At 37.3% G+C, this 17,221-nt stretch overlaps 1 protein-coding gene across 15 annotated transcripts in view; it reads left to right on the top strand.

Annotated features, from left to right (window-relative positions):
- CDK14 (cyclin dependent kinase 14) overlaps positions 1–17,221 on the top strand; it is a 640,904-nt gene that overhangs the window by 141,948 nt on the left and 481,735 nt on the right. The window contains exons 1-2 of one of the 15 annotated variants that reach the window (XM_063814690.1): positions 3,240–3,397; positions 3,831–3,972. The exons of 9 other annotated variants lie outside the window; for them this stretch is intronic. Coding sequence is in view for 1 of the 6 variants with exons in the window: in XM_054655944.2 (XP_054511919.1) it covers positions 14,892–14,930 (39 nt within the window). In the remaining 5 variants the exon portion in view is untranslated. Of the gene's footprint in view, positions 1–3,239; positions 3,613–3,773; positions 3,973–4,144; positions 4,578–14,816; positions 14,931–17,221 lie in introns of those variants that run through there. 5 more of the 15 variants (XM_063814689.1, XM_003951068.6, XM_063814692.1 and 2 more) reach the window with 5 other exon arrangements.

The raw sequence follows: 17,221 nt of genomic DNA on the forward strand, positions 1-17,221 counted from the left end.
GCAGGCATTTCAAGGGATCAATTTTTGTTTACTCACAAAAATGACCTAGTAGATGTTAGTCTTGTTTTTCTCTCTGTCCACTGAGATTGTTTTTACAAGCCTTTTTGTCTCTTCTCTTTGAAGCTATAATTTTTATTTTAACCTCTACTGTTGTTCTTTTATGGCATAGTTTCAGACACATCTCAATGGCCTCTAATAAAGGTATTCTTAACACCATAGATTGTGAATCCTGTATGACATAATGATTAATTTCCTGCAGCGTTGCCCTCTCCCTACTCTCTTTACTTCTGCTTTATAGTCAGACTTGTTGTCTACATGCTTGTTGAGACTATTATTTTCCCCTACCCATTCCTCAAGCTACCCATCCATTTCCACTCTACATATGTCCACAGAATTTGTTTGAACTTCTGTCATCAGCAACTCTTCTTACTATTTATTTATTCAGCAAGTACTGAGTGCTGTCCTAGGGGCTGGGGAAACACAGGAGAACAAACGAGAAGTCCATGCTCTTAAGCAGTTTACATTCTAGTGGGGAAGGAAGACAAACAAAGTAAATTAATGAACAAAAACAGTGTAATGTGATAGGGGAGGGAGGAGCAACAGCAGAGGAAAGCCAGAGAAGGACTCTGAAGAGGCAATACCTGAGGTCCAACTGAGTAATGGGAACAAGTCAGCCAAGGGGTTATCTGGAAAGAACATTCTAGGCAGAGAGAACAGCAAACAGAAACATTCCTGAGAAACCAGCTTTGAGGAAAAGAAAAATTGTCCATTGTGACTGAACCATAGTTGGATGGGTGCTGTGCTCAGATCCACTTGGTCAGTGGGTCCCTAGGGTGAACAGAAGTCCTTCCCGTCCAGGTCTCAGTCAGTGACTGATCAGCCCAGGGATACAAAAGCCTGGCCCTCTTGCTTCAGGGGAGACTAATGCTGGGTGTAGTTTTTGTCTGAGGCCACATTCTTCCTTGGCTTTTCCCCTCCCTGTCCTGCCTCCTCATTTCTTTTCACTGAGGGCACTGCCCCCAATAAATTGTAAGATCTGGGCCCAGCTCTGTTTCTAGGAAACCCTGACCTAGGCATATAAGCAAACTTTTGATCTGTCATCTGAGCTCCAGACCCTTAGACAGCTGCTTATGCAACATGTCCACTTGGATGTTCAGAGATACCTAAAACTCAATGTGTAAAAAATTGAATTTATGATAGTTTCCTCTTTTCCTCAAGCTTGTATTCTTCCTGTGTTCACTTGTTTACTTTATGAACCAGCCTTTTACCTAGTTATACTAGAGAATTCAGTATAGATTTTCCCTTTCCATAGACTTCATGTCCAGTCACTCAGCAGGTAACCCATGGTGAATGCCTCTTACCTCTGTTGTTTTTCCACCCACATTTTCATGGCTTTAGTTCAGGGCCTTGTCTGAAACACTAGCTTAGCTTCCCAAGTGGCCTCCCCACTTCCCTTCCTTCACCTCTCCAATCCATTTCTACACCATTACCCTGTCGTAAGATGAAAAATCTCATCCAGCCACTCTTCTGCCTCTAGTCCTGTAGGGCTTTTCTATTGGATAAAATGGCAACTTCCTATAGGATAAAATTCCCAACTTTTTAGCATGGCTTACAGGACCCTTTCTGCCCTGGCATTGAGCCACCTTTCTTCTGAGCCTTCGCAGTGGTGACCACTGTGAGTATGGCTTGGTTATTTCCTCATACAGCTTCCAGTTTCAGGCTTCATGCTATTCCCCAAATGTCCTTCTTCTCCTGGGTAGTACTGGAAGCTTCAGCTTTACGTTACCTCCTCTGTGAAGTCTTTTTTGAGCCACCTAAGGAATATTATTTATACTGAATAGAGCACTCTCAAAATACTCATTTCAGTGTATTATAATCACTTGCTTTATTTCTAATCACTTAAGGCATTCATTGAATGCAGAGAACATGGCTCTTCACATTGCTAGGCACATTAGCACGTTTGCTGAATGAATAGATGAAAGATTAAAGGAGAAATGTTACTGTGTTTGTTGGTTTTTATGCAAGATATCTTAGTGAACACAAACATTGTACGAATGTTAGGGGAAAGGGGATTGCCTAAGAAGAACTTTTAGCCCTAAAATTTGGAGTTGGGAAATTCATTAATTTTTTAAACATTAATTTAATATTTGCTAGATGCCTAGCATTGTATTATGTGGTATTTAAGTAAATTTTGAAAAATGCAATTGGCGTGATTTATCAAGGGCCTTAAAATGGGGAAAATGCCAACAGTACAAGAGAGTTTTATGAGGTGGCGTATGATTAAATCTTGAATGACTCAAATAAGAAGTGCTGTTGGTTCTGGAAAAGGTGTCTTTGTGGGCTGGAGGGATAACCAATCACAAAAAAGTCAGGTTCTTGAAAGACCTGTTGAAGTCTATTCTGCAAAAATGATGCTCATATAATTCAATAGTTTTCAGGTATTAAGGAGATAGCTTTCTCTTTTGGCTTTGTTGAAGATGAAAGTATGTAATATTTGTATTTGAACATAACTTTTTAAAAAGATTTTACATGAGCTTTTGTGTTGCAAGAAAACAAAGTTGAATTATCTTCACAGTGTCATTCAAAATAATGAAGGTGAAGATAGTTTGCAAGTAGGAGAAAGAAGAGATGATTCATTTAAACCAATTAGGATGTGAAGGGAAAACACTTTGCCTGAGGTTTCTCATCATCATTGTATACCCTAGTTTGGGGAGCTTTGGGAATATCGACCACTTATCATTGACACAGTAGTTACCTCCTCTTGCAATTTTTAAAATACGTGAATATTTACAAGGTTAGATTTCATGCCTTTTTTGTTTCTTGCCTAAGGTATTTCTCAGTTGTATTGTTGTATCTTAATCTAATTTATGTCCTTTTGTGATTCTGTGTACCGAGGACAGGAACTCCTTTAAAAAAGAGTGGATCAACCACTCTCCTGTAGGGGTCGCTATGAGAGTAGCAGTCTGGCATCCTTCCTTTGCCGCCTAGCACCTTGTGGCATGACTTGGCACAATTTGCCTAAGGGTTGTGAGATCTGGCTTGTTTTGGTATTTTATTTTTCAGAATGGTATGAGCTCTAAGTCCACCAAAAATTCTGCAAGCTCATAACTATGCATTCTTTTACTTTGGTTCTGTGTATGCTGCATATGCTGCACCTGTGCTTTTTTTTTTAACCACATATTTGGTGCATGGTTATTTTAGACTTCTCATCATACTCCATTTGCATATGACAAATATATACACGTAGACACCATTTTAGCAGCTTTTGCAGCATGCATGATGGTGGCTGAAACTTGGCCTTCTATAGGATCCCAGATTATTATTTAATGGGGTTGTCACTCAGGACACTTACTGGCTTTCTCCAGTGCTCTTAAAAAATTGAATTGAGCATGATGAGGTGCATCCCCTTGATTAAATGTTTTTCCTCCTATGCAATCACCATTAGCTGTTTGGCTCCCATTCTGTATTCTTTTGAAGCAGCCCTGCATTGCAAATCAATATCTTTCTGAAAAGACAGTGTGTTGTGAATTGCCTGGACAGCATATGCACGGTTACTTTGGCTGCAATGCTGCTGCAGAGCCCGGTTACTCTGCCTTCGTGGGAACTCCACAGGCAAGTCCATCGTGTTTGGAAAAAAAAAATTAGATTTTTTGGAGAAAATAATTGAGCTGCTAAAGCTATTAATACTGAATGTTAGCATGTCCTTTGAGTTCTTCTCAACAGTTTTTGGTCTTATTCCACTGAGATTAGCTTCTCTTAGGGGATTTCTGGGCTTTTTTTTTTTTTTTTTTTTTTCTGCTTGCTTATGCATCCCCCTCTCTTGGTTGTAGTACGGCCGTACCATTTCAGCTTGCTAGTGCAGAAAGATGTGAATTCAGTTGCTGTATGAGCCTGGCCTGGTGCAAACACATTGCTAGAGACATGTTAAAGAGTTCCAGGTGAATCAAGCCTGAGGGAGACAACAGCAAAACGGTAAGACAGAGCATGCTTAAAATTACAGCAGGGGTTTTAATTTGGAGCATCTCGGCAAGTCTGAATCCTGACTCACTCATTTACAACTTAAAAAGGATTCATTTTATGCATGTCATTTTACTCACTTCCTTCTATTTAACTGCCAGAAACATCACAGATTGATAAAGGGGGTATTTAAATTAGAGACTGACTGGAGGTTACTCATGGGAGAGTCTTTTGAGGTTCCCGAGGCTACTGCTTGTAGTTTGTAAACACCAGTAGCAGTGATAAGATGGGGAAAAGGTTTAACGACTGCTTCTTTGCCATATCTGAGTCTTATTCCTTCTGAAACTAGTCTTTATTTATTACAGCTGAAAGAGATCTTACAGATTTTTTTTGCCTGGCTATGCTTGGCTCAGTGCCCTCTGAGTCAAGCAAGTGAAGGACGAGAGACTACTTTTTCCATTTGAGTAAACTGATGTCCATGAATTTAGCTGGATTGGATCTGAGTAGAATAAATATCTCTAATATATTAGAGACCTGGGGCTTCCTCCCTGCTCATCCTATTTCCTTCCCTTTTGGATCACAGAAATACACCTGCTTTAAGTGTGTACTGCTGAGCAGAGGTCAGTGTGCTGGTATTTTGCATCATTACACCTGTAGTGGTTATGCTTTTATGTACAGAAGTGATAATTCTTCGTGCAGTTCTGCTTGAAGTGCCGGCTCTAATAGTAGACTATTAGCATTTTGGATTCTAATGGAGAACCCCTGCATTCATGAAGGACCGTGGTAGCAGACAGCCTACTCCAATGAGGCTTACCTGCTTGTAAAGCAGATAAAATTGAGAGATAGGAATGTAAACCTTGACGTCTTCAGAGACTGAATTTTTGTTTCCTTTGTTAATTGTCACACAGTTGACATATTTGATGTGGCGGGGGTTTGAACTTGAAGGACATGTTTTAATAGTGTTCAAAGTGAGATTAATAACATTACTTAGTCCTAGTGACTTTATATGGATCCACCTATTATTATATAGGTGCTGAATGTTAAGGATGTCAGCATTTGATTTTTTGCTTTAAAAATGTTCCACTTGTGTATAGTTTAATTAACTTAGTACTTTATGTAAAATGTAGACGGTGAATGTTAAAAAAATCAGTAGCTTGCATGTTGGCTATTATACAGAACTGGCATGTAGCCAGTTCTGTATAATTTTGTGACATAAGTAAATTTAAGAAAGATCGCCTGATTAGTTGATAGGCTAATTGAGAGAAATATGGGTAACTGTTGTGGTTCACTATGAGTAAATTTCTTTAAATGGTGCAGTGCTTCTGTATTCACTCAACTATTTACTGTTGAGGTTGGACATTGATTGTTGGGAGTGAATATTTGGATTTTCTTCCAAAGATAGATCAAATTTACCTCTCTTTTTTTTTAAACTTTTTTTTTCTGTTTGGAAGATGATGCGCCCTGTGTTTACTGTTTCTTTTTCAGAGAATCTTGTGTTTTAGCTATTTATATTTTTACCTTTACTTTGTGTGAGTTGTGAGGATTTTTTTTTCATCCTGTGACAGAAGGAATTGTAAGTTTGCGAAAAGTAATTTTTAAAAAGTAGAGCAATAATGTGACTGATTTTACAATCATACGATATTTCTCTCATTCTGCAAATATTGATTAGCCACCTACTATGTGTAAAACATTGTAAGACCGGCTATAAAGGAAGTATGGATGAAACAGTACATTTTCCTGAAGAAGCTTAGATATAGTTGTGTTAGTATTTTCCCCTGGAATATGCCCCATTATACTTTCTCATGGATAGTCAGTTTGGTGCTTTTTAATCCTCTCCTTTTAAAAAAGCATTTTTTGGTTAAACATTTTTGGAGTCTGTTGTGTAATAGTGGTGAGTAAAAACAGATCTAGTCCTGGTTCTTATGGAACTTATAGTCTACTACTTTTTTTTTTTTTCAATTGAGCCGAGGGTCTCACTATGTTGGCCAGGTTTGTCTTGAGGTCCTGGACTCATGTGACCCTCCTGCTTTGGCCTTCCAAAGTACTGGGATTACAGGCATTAGCCACTGCACCCAGCTACAGTCTACTTTTAAAAATATTTCAAAGAGAAAATATGTGGCAAGTTTTTTTTTTCATTTTGGTAGTTATGAAGGAGATATTGTATGCTTTGATATTTTTTATTGTGGTGAAATATATATAACACAAATCTTGCCATTATTACCATTTTTAAGTTTATAATTCAGTGGCATTAAATATATTCACAGTGTTTTCAACCATCACCACTATCCATTTCCAGAACTTTTTCATCAACCCAAACAGAAACCCTACCCTGCTCTCATTAAATAGTAACTCCCCATTCCCCTTCCCCCTGCCCCTGGTAATCTTATTCTACTTTCTGTGTCTGTGAGTTTGGCATTCTAGGTACCTCATAGTAGATTAAATTGAGTCATATGTATTTTTTCTTTTGTCTCTGCCGTGTTTTAGCATGTTTTCAAGGTTCATCCATGTTGTATCATGTATCAGAATTTCATTCCTTCTTAATGCATTCTTTGATTTTTATATGGGATAGACAGCAGTTTTTCCTCATATGATGACATGAATCAAGTTCCTATATGAACATCATAATAAATACTTTAGATATACTAAAATAGCCTATGGGAAAGGGCAAGGAATAAGGAATAGAAATGCACTGAGAGAAAGAGTTATGGATATATTATATATTATTTTCATATATTTATGGATGTATTATAATTGAGATTCTAAGATTTTCACATCAATTCTTTGCTGATAGTAGCATTCAGCTGAAATAATTGGAAGCTGGGCCATGGCTTTTGTCATTATTAACATTTGAATTTCACCCACTGTACTTGCGTCTCCTTTCTCTATTTTACTTCATAAGCAAAGACTGATCATGTTGAGGTCTTCTTACAGAGTCAGAGACTCTTAGAGCTGGCAGGTACTTTAGAAATTGTGTTATTTAATTTGTTCATTATCATTCATTAGCCAACGTGAGAGGGAAACTCAATCTCCTGCTGCCCACTGTGGGCCTTCTTTCACTCCCCACCCCTGTTTTCAGTGGAAACAACCAGAAAACCCCAAGTATCCTCTGAGTTTGACAGAAATAGTAGAGGGTGTAAATTTGATGCCGCATTAAGAAGTTTTCCGTTGGATGAGGTAAGCCTAGCTTCATCAATACAGCTTTCTGTTTCTCAGATTTCTTCCTGATACTGCTTCCATAAATCCAGATGGTTTTTCTGAGGGGACCCTTTTTAGAAAGCCAAGTTAAGGCCTCAGTGCTGTTCATTTATTTTCTGTTGACCATTTTGACAGTTCTTACACTGGGTCAGTCAGCAGTTTATATCCATGCTTTTAACTCACTATCCAGGGGACCCAACCATTTATAGAGGAAGAAGATTCAACATAGCAATATCCAATACCTGAATCTTCCCAACTAAGCCTGCTCCTTCTTAATGGGTCTTGCTTTCTGTCCCCCTAACTGTTTTTCTGTCCTCCTAACTGTTTTTCTGTTATGGCCTGACTTTTATTATGAGACTAATTCAGAATCAGATTAATCAAATGCATGTTAAATTTGAGTGGTAGGTTTGTGGGGAGAGAGGGAAGATGGGCCAGAAAACCTTAAACCAGTGAGCAGTTATTTTGCACAGCTTTGGAAGTACTTTTTTTTTTTTTTTTTCATCAGGAGTGATAAGAGAGAATGGAGAGAAATGGAGAGAATTGTAGATAAAGTTGTTTTTTGTTTACTTCTCTCAGGATGTAAGTCCCAGGGGACATGTACGAAAGACAATACAGTGGTCAAGAGCTTGCGCTTTGTATTCAGAGTCCTGTAATCAATCCCATCTCCTGTGTTTATTTTCTGTGTGGCCTTGGACATGTTACTTAATTCATGTGTGCCTCAATGTAACCATCTGCAAAATTGAGATAATACTAGTCACCTTTCTTATGAGGTTGTTGTAGAGATTAATTGGGAAGCTATTTTTAAAGCATTTTTATAGTAATTTATGTAATAAGAGCTCAACAAGTTAGCCATCATCATCATTGTCATCTCATCTAGAAATCCTTGATTTCCATCTCTTTTCTATCAGCTGCATTATATCTTGCCCAAGATCCTTCTGTAGTTTGACTATCGAGCATATGTAATTATTTCTTAGTGTTATTGAGTCTGAGTGGATAAAAGGAGGATGTAACAGAAAGCTCCAATATCCTGTTTATCATCTGGCAGACTTTGGAAGGGTAAATGTTCTTTAGACTTACTTTTCGGCCCAGTTGATAACACATTTGCCCCAGCAGCTTATTCCTCAGGTAAATGAAATCTTGCTAAAAATACAAAGTTGACAGTGAAACGCTTCTGGAAGCACTGGGGTTTGTTTTCAGGTGACAGACAAACAGCAGGATGTGTGTATCCCACTGCTTTGCTCTATTCACCTTGCATCTCTCAGGCAGGATTTGGTATTGACTTTTCTCAGCTACAGGAAAGGTTTACAGAACTGGTCTTCATGAAGTCAGTTAGGAGTGTTATTAATGGGTTACTGTCAAATTTATTATTGCTGAAATTTTGGCTCTTTATAATAGATGAATCAATTGTTAAAGCAACATTGAAAGATACTTCCATTTTCTCCTCAAAGGTTCATTGTTCCCAGTGTTTCTCTTCATAAGCTCTGTGTGGTTAGTGACCCATATATGATTCTCTGAAAATGTTAAGAGCTTCAAAAGTCAATTCTATATTGAGTGATGCCCTATATTTTCCTGAACACTTTGATGGAGTTTGCATCTAGATTTATTTTATAAGAAGAAAAACATTAAACTTTTAAACTTTATAACATCATTCTTGACATCAACCACTAAATTATTATCCAAGCACTAATAATACATTTACATTTTATTAAAAAGATGGCTATTGTAGATTTGGAGATGTATGTTGTATTTATATAGCCATCTGTTTCAGAGTAAGAGGATAGTACACAATTTTATTTCTCCTTTAGGGAAGGAATTTAAAAATATTTATAATCTTTATTTTTAAATGCTGTTCATATGGTTACTGGGGGAAAGAATTCAGATCCTAAAGGATCAGTCATATCTCCAGTAGTGTTTTCTCTTCAGTTTTCATGTTTTAATGTTATTGCACCTTCTGGATGCTGTATTTTACATGAGGGACAGAATAGTGAGCTACAGATATTTGAAAGGTATAGACATGAAGGAAGAACTGGCCTGGTTTAGTACAAAGAAGCCAGGGGTGGTTTAGTGAAACTCAAAAGTGAAACCAAACAGAATTCAGAAGGCACTTGAGACTGTCTTTTGCACGGCCTTTGAGACAAGTGAGCTTCTGCAGTCCCTGTGATGTTTAAAAATACCCCTCAAACATTAAGCATATGTGTGTATAGGTAGAAAGCGTCCTGGACCATACTATTGATTTCAAGTCTATGAATCTGAGATCAGCCCCTTGTGTTTATTAGTGGTTAGTGCTTCTCACATGGTAGACATTTTTAGTTTTTAAATCAGAGTAGTTAACAGTCAGTCCCCTTCGCCAGCTTAGTTCATACTGCTATATGTTGTGGAGTCCTTTGGAAATACACTCTGTTTTCCCCTTTTCAGGTAGAACCCAAGGCAAAACCTAAAAAAGAAAAGCTATATTTAAACCTGTAAATCCTGTGGGGAGGGAGAAAAAGTTTTTATTTGCAGGAATAGACCTTTTTTTTTTTTCTAGAATAAGAGCTTTAAGAGAATAGTGTCTTGATGAAGAAACTAATTAGCCATGCAGTGTGAGCCACTTTGTGTAGCTTGATTTTTCTATTTTGTAGAAAATAGGTATTCCATTTCCCCAGTGCAGCTATGGGAATTTTGTAGATTGGAAAACGCTGTGTTTTGTAGAATCTCAAAACAAAGTCACCCGCTTGCTGTGCTTGGAGCTTCTCATCTCTTGTGTCCCATTTCTGAGCCCTTTGGCTATAAATGTTTTGTTGAGGGGTGGGGGGAATATAGATATCAATTTTAATATTTCACCTCTTAACACGTACCATTTGGTCGTATGATATGAATTCTGCACTCCTGACTCTGTCTTTTTTCCATGATGGCATTTTAACCAGCATATAATTGTGGATGTCAACTGGAAGTCAGAAAATGTACATACCTTCTTCTTTCTCTTGTTGACCTTTTTGGGATATTTAATGTTTTTAGTGGAAACAGTGTCTGAAAGACATCTCATCTGGCTTTTCACATAATCAGAGTAGGATTTAACTGGAGTGGGAAATGTTCAGTTATGCCATTTGGGCCAAAGACTCCCCTCACACCCACACCAAAGGAGGCCCTGTTTTAGGATACATGGTACTCTTCACAAATTTAAGTTCCTTTTCAAATTTCTTTTCTAGATCCTGAGGTGACTTCCTTCTAAGTTTTTCCTCCAAAGCTACCAAATAAACCCTATTAAGTAGTAAGCAAAGCAAGATTCTGAATTCAATTCTACTTAGGATAATTTTGTAGTAATTGTTTTTATAGATATGATGGCTAGCAGCAAAACAATGTTCCTATATTAGAGACACATACATCTATAAATTTCTATGCAGGAAGTAATGTCATATATGCTGCTATAACCCATGTATATTCTTTCTTCTCTACTCATCACTCATTCCAATCCCATGGTTGTTTAAATTCATAAACATATTGGATGTATATTATTGCACATTTTATTTCAGAGCTGAAAATATATTGAGTTATCTGATAACTACCGTGAACTTTTGAGATAAGTTTGAGTAAAATATGTTACCGAAGGAGTAGTGAAATTTTTATCACTCATTGTACACAGAGACTGAAACAAATTTTCCCTCTAAATTTGCCCTCTCTACAATCACAATCTCTTATTGGACCATAACAGCAGAATATATCATTACATGGTTTAGTGCACCATGTCTCAAATTTCAAGGTGCACACAAATCACCCAGGGATCTTGTTAAAATTCAGATTCTGACTTGGTAGAACTGCAGTGGGTCTGAGATCCCAGTGATTCCCGTGCTGCCAGTCTGCAAGCAGCAAGGGGTTAACTTTTCCAGATGAAATTCTGGTCACAATGCTAACTACATTCTGAAAAACTTATACAGACAACTAACAATAGGGCTGGTAATTCTACCCTTGCTATGAGTGCTCGTTAAAACCTTACATTAAATTTATCATTATGATTTGGACAAAATGAAGAAGTATAGGCATCAAAATGAAGAAGTATAGAAGTCAGGAAGTATAGGCATCTACCTATATGAGCCTATAAACAAAACTGTATCTCATCTGAAATGTGTAATTATCACAGAAGAGAAAGTGACTAAATAAAATTATTTTAGCAACATATACCAAAGCTTAAGCTTCTGGAAAGACTACCTAATATTCCATAATAGAATTAGCAAAACAGTTATCAAGCCTATTAATGGCAAGCATTGAAGTCCAGTAAAGGATGTAACAAAACTACAGTCACTGAAGCAACGTGAAGGTCACTGAAGCAGCATAAAGGAATGTGGTGTCCTCAAGAGTCCTCCATTCAGCAGTGTCCACTAGCTGAGGAATTCAGGATTTAAGTGAAATTGGGTCAGATGCCAAAGAAACCATGTAGTAGAAAAATAAGCATTTTAAAACTAAATCACAATGTTAGACATTGAATTCTGATGAATGGAAACATCTGGTGAAGTGTTTTCATGACTGGAAAATATCTCAACTCAGAAGGTACCTTGTTTGTAATGTAGTTTCTCAGGACTAATTTTTTTAATGGCCTATTTTTAGTTAAAGGGGAAAGCTTATAATTAGTAAAACAATCCATCACTGAGTAAATATTAACAGAACTATTTCATGCCCGGTCTTTTGTGCTTTGGGAACACTAAAGAAATAGAAGATATGGTTTGTGTGCTCAAGGTGTTTACACTCTTGTCATGGAAATACAAACACGTGAGAAACAGTGCTCAGCAAAGACGGAGCTCCCCCCACCCCACCAAAATAAACCAAACACTTGAAAACAAATTCTACAGTAGCTTATATAAGAATATATAATAACATGTATTTCAGTAATAAATTATAAAATACAATCTAAAAATGATGTAGTTGGTAGTGAGGGCATTTTTGGTTGTGACAGTGATAATGATATAAGGGCAGGACTAGCATTTAGTAGACAGAACCATGGTTGCCAGATGCTCTACAACGTGTACTGCTGTGGAAATGCTGCACCCAAATAATTTTCAGCCAAAATGCCCAGGATGCCACCACTGAGAAACAGTGCCAGGATGTCAGAGTTAAGGAAAATCTGAAAAGACTGGAGACATTAAGAGAAGTGTATACATGGTATGTACCTGTCTTTGTCCTTTCTAAATCCTAAAATTCTAAGGGAAAGTGGAACACAAAGGAAGCACAAAGAAGTGAATTTATGTGTGAGACTTTACTAGTTGACCTATCTAAAATTATTTACCAGCTGCAAGCTGCTGCCTAAAGTTCATAGTAGAACATTAGAGCTAAAACAGATCTGTATCATTTTACAGATGAGAAGACTGAGATCTGGGGAATTTAAGTGGCTTGTCTTGAGGCACTTAGTTCTGACTTCTATGGGCAGTATGTTTGCATGTATATTAGGTAATGTTCTGAAGGTGACTTTAGGCAAGATCTTGGTTCTCATAAAACAAAGCTGTAAGTAAAAAACACATTCTTGCATATATCATTCTATATGTGTACATATCTTTGCTCTGTGTAGCCACTCTTACTGCCATCTCTGTGTATACACACATACATACACACACATACTATTAGGGAGAAAATAGAGAAGACAGCAAGCAAAGAGAGGAAAGCATACTTTTAGATTTGACAGATTTAAGTTATAGATGAAGGCAGTTATCATTGGTTATGATTCTAGTGGCAATGATTCTAATTCTTCCTACCTCTCTCTTCTACCCAAAACTCTTGCACATCTATCCTTAATAGCTGAAATTACTTTTATAGGGGAGAAAACTTCTTGTTCTGTAACGCTTAAAGTTCAGATAATTCTGGGAGAGGTAGTACTACGATTTAAGTGCTCAAAAACTTACAAATGACTGATGATTTTTTTATATTGGGAGCAGATTTTGAGTAGGATAAAGCCATCAGGCCCTCCTGGGGTATTGGACAAAGGGAAAAAAACAAATGAAAGAGGTTGTCAAGATTTTTGCTTATTTCATAGTTTTGCATTGGACCTGTGATGGATATTCCTTTCATGAATATCAAAAGAGCATGACCTAGCTACAGCCTGACGAATGATACATATTTGCTGTGGGTTAACCTGGAGTCTTTTAAACCAATTCTTTTCCAGTGTCTGCCTTCAACTAAGAGTGTGGAGTGAAGTAGTAGAGAAAATCAGACTCTGAACCCAGTAAAATGCTGATCACCAGAAAATGGGTGATTCAAAGGGACAATTTTCAGACCGAATGAATTCACTTGAAATGAATGCCAACCTTAACTGAATTAAGTTGTGCTCTTTCAAATCCACTGCTGTGAGTTCAGTAGACAGTTGTCTGGATTTTACATAGCTCTAAGCTAGAATCGTAGGTCAAATTGTGACTTTTGGAGCCTCATACACTGTTTGAATTTCTAACAATTTTTACTCAGGTTTGAGTTTGCCAGCAAATGAACAAGTTCCTGTTAATAATGAGTAGACCAAATTAATCGCTTCAGATGAATATCCATATGTGTGGGTGCATCTCAAAGCAAGTTTGAAATTCTAGCTTCTATTGAATTTACTGGAAAAAAAGTTTATTTTGGTATTTGTGATGATTTCTTCTTTTTATATGTTTTCGAATACCAGGAGACATCCCTGCTTATGTGATTTTTGTTACTTCAGTTTCTAAATGGAACAAGTAGTATGAAAAAGTACAGTCATGGAGAAGACTATTCTTAGTTCTCATTGATATTAGAATTTCTGTCTTGTTTTCACACGATACTGATAGCATAGCTGTCTACTGGAATTTGCCTTGGGCAGAGGTGCCAAAGATATTTTCTTCTGGACCCATGATTTGAGAAAACCATTTTTAACCTGTGGAAGTTCCTTATTTTCCACGAGTTAATGAACAAATCTTTACTGGACTCTTCAAGAGGAGATTCGAAGGGAAAAGTACTTTAGGGGGCTATAAAATGAATATAAGACAGTCCTTGCCCTGTGGAAGAGATAATCAGGTTGTTGACATTAAAGTATCACAAAAAGAATAATTACAGTCTAAGGTATGCAAAATATTGGAGCAGACTAAATTCACTGAAGTGAATTCTTAATAAAGGATTGGTCCGAGTGGGTGGGATTTAATCAACAAGTGCATCTAGGCAAAGGCAATTTTGGAGACAAGTCATGGCTTGGTGGGAGGAAGGTTTTCAGGCTGAGGGCGGTAAGAAAGCATGTGTGAAGGACAGTGAAGCTGATGGACAGTGCGTAGAATGTCTGAGGGTCTCCTGTATCCAGAATGTTCACAGCTCATGGCCTTTGTATTTGGCCAAGTGCCCACATCTTTAAGAATATATGTAGCTAAGAAATGTAATTTTGAAAACTAATTTGTTTCTATTTAAGCATTGATTACTGACCTAATTAAATTCCCTTAATGTCATATACTAATTTAGTGTGACTGATTATTTTGCCATATTCTAGATACTTTTAAACAAAGAAGACATACATAAATGTAATGATTGCAAATTATTAATATATTACTATACTTATTAACAGTGTGGGTTTATGTAATCTTATTATTATTTCTCTATTCTTTTTTATACCTTTCTAGGGTTATAGATCTACTTATTTAGATTTCTTCCAGGGAGTTCAGTAATAATATTTTTTGTGTCTTTTTGGGATTTTGTAATCTTTACAGGACCACAAGTAAAAGAATTCCTTCTCAGAACAGCCACGGTTACAGGATCTGAGTTATTGACTGTTGGGGTCCTGGATGGTTTTTTCAAGTCGGAGATTCACATCTGAGTCACGGGTTGGCAGTTAAGCTGAGTTTTCTTTTTAAGGGTTAAATTTCATATGTATTATTAAAATTTAACTTCTTTAAAAAAATGCTTTCCACACTGGTTCACATAGGTTTTCTTTTTAATCTTGTTTCTCTCCACCAGATGTGTACTTTGTAATACGTTGCTTAGGCAACATCACCTGCCCTTTAGCCTGTTGCATTACATCCACCCACCTGGTCTGCTGCCATTGGAACATGCTGTGTTGCTTTTCTTTCTACACTCATGCTGCTTGGACCCTCCTCACAGGCCCTGATCATTCATTCCTGTCCTTGATATAGTTCCTTGGTACTTTTTTTCTAGCACTTCTTGGCTTACTCACAGTTCTGTATCTTAAAATCAACCATATTGTATTATATTCATACTTCTTTTATATTATAGCTGCCATTTGGCCTTTATAGTAACTTTTCTCTTTTGAAATCGTAATGAACTCATGGTCTTTCAGCAACTCATCTTGTTCTATTTAACCATACTTTTATTTTTCCTTTTGATGCTCGAATAAATAATCACAGTTTGATCGTTGGGAGCTCCTTTAGGCAGATTCCTTTGTCCTTCTAGCACGATCCCTGACATTTTTGAAAGGATGCCAGTTTTCTGGTAACAGCTGGATGTTTCCTGGCTCTTTCACACTTCCTGCACTGTGAACTGGAATCTATTACTTTCCAAAGATTTCTTCCTTTCCTTACTGGAGAACTGGAACATAGGCCAAAATCTGGGCACTAGGGGTGCACATGAAAGTTAGTAGTGGATAAAAGGACTACTGTTTGGTGGTTGGAAGAGTCTGTGTTTTTGAGGTTTGGGTTCTCAGTGATTTTTTCCAATTTGACATTCCATACTTCTGTCTCTGAGTTTTTTTAATATATGAGGTTTTATCTTTTACTAAGACCTTTTACTGCACTGACCATAAGCATTTTGCTGTGGGCAGAAAGATTCTATTTGGGGTGGGAAGCATTTATTCAGATTGCTGACAAGTTAATATAAGCATTCAACTGAAGACTTGTACGCAGGGGAGTAGCGCCAGTGTATACTGTGTCCTCCAGAGCCCAGGCTGCTCGCTTTTCTCTTCATGCACTCTGGATACTTAAATTTATTCTAAGAGCTCTCCTACCCTCCCCTTTTCTCCCCTCTTACCCCTCTTCTCCCTTCTCCCCTCTTACCCCTCTTCCCCCTTTTCCATTTTCTCTTTCCCTTCCCCCACCCTTTCCCCTTTCCCTTTTTGAGATAGAGTCTCACTATGTTGCCCAGGCTGGAGTACATGGAGCATAGTGGCACAGACTCTGCAGCTCACTGCAGCTTTGCCCTCCCTGGCTCAAGAGATCTGTCCACCTCAGCCTCCTGAGTAGGTGGGACTACAGGTGTGCACCACCACACCCGCCTAATTTTTATATTTGTTTTGTAGAGACAGGGTTTTTCCACGTTGCCCAGGTTGGTCTCGAACTCCTGAGCTCAAATGATCCACCTGCCACAGCTTCCCAAATGCTGGGACTACAGATGTGTATCACCATGCCAGCTAAGTTGATTGTTTTCTACTTTTATTTTGTAGTTTGCTAGTAGTTAGCAAAAATGGTAAACGTGAAATGTTTAAGAATATTTATGGGAAATATTTTAAGTTGAGAACCTTGTTAAATTTTTTTTTTCTCAAAAATTAGGGAAAGGCGGCCCTCTTCTGTCTTAATGATAGAATACTTTAGAGATGTTGGTTTTTCACAGGTGCATAGTTTCCACTGATTTTTATAATTATCAACTGTGCCATAGTCAGATCCATTAAATGAGAGACTACCTGACTCAAAGTATGTATTGTAAGGCCGTTAAGGCATGAAGATGGAGAGAAAGCTGTACTTTGCAGTAGATTCTGTAACAGTTTCTCTTGCTTAAATTGTATAGGTTCAGAAAGCCATCAGAATTTCTAATTGGAGTTCCTCTGTTTCCTGAAGCCAACAAATGACTTTTTTTGCTTTATTGTATTTTCTAGAACTTAAAATACAATGTTAAATCAAAGTGTTTGTGAAAGTGGGTGTCCTTGAATTTTTCCTGTTTTTAGGTGAAAAGCATGTAGTTTCTCAGCATTAAGTATGATGTTACATGTAATTTTTTGGTAGATGCTCTCTATCAGTTTGAGGAAGTTTTACTCTGTTTTTAGTTGGTTGAGAGGTTTTATTGTGAATGGATGCTGAATTTATCAAATGCTTTTTTCTGAGTCTATTGAGATGATCATATGATTTTTAAAAAACTGTGTATTAATTGCTTCATAACAAATTATCCC

Source organism: Pan troglodytes, chromosome 6 (assembly GCF_028858775.2).
Source record: "Pan troglodytes isolate AG18354 chromosome 6, NHGRI_mPanTro3-v2.0_pri, whole genome shotgun sequence".
Lineage (NCBI taxonomy): Eukaryota > Metazoa > Chordata > Mammalia > Primates > Hominidae > Pan > Pan troglodytes.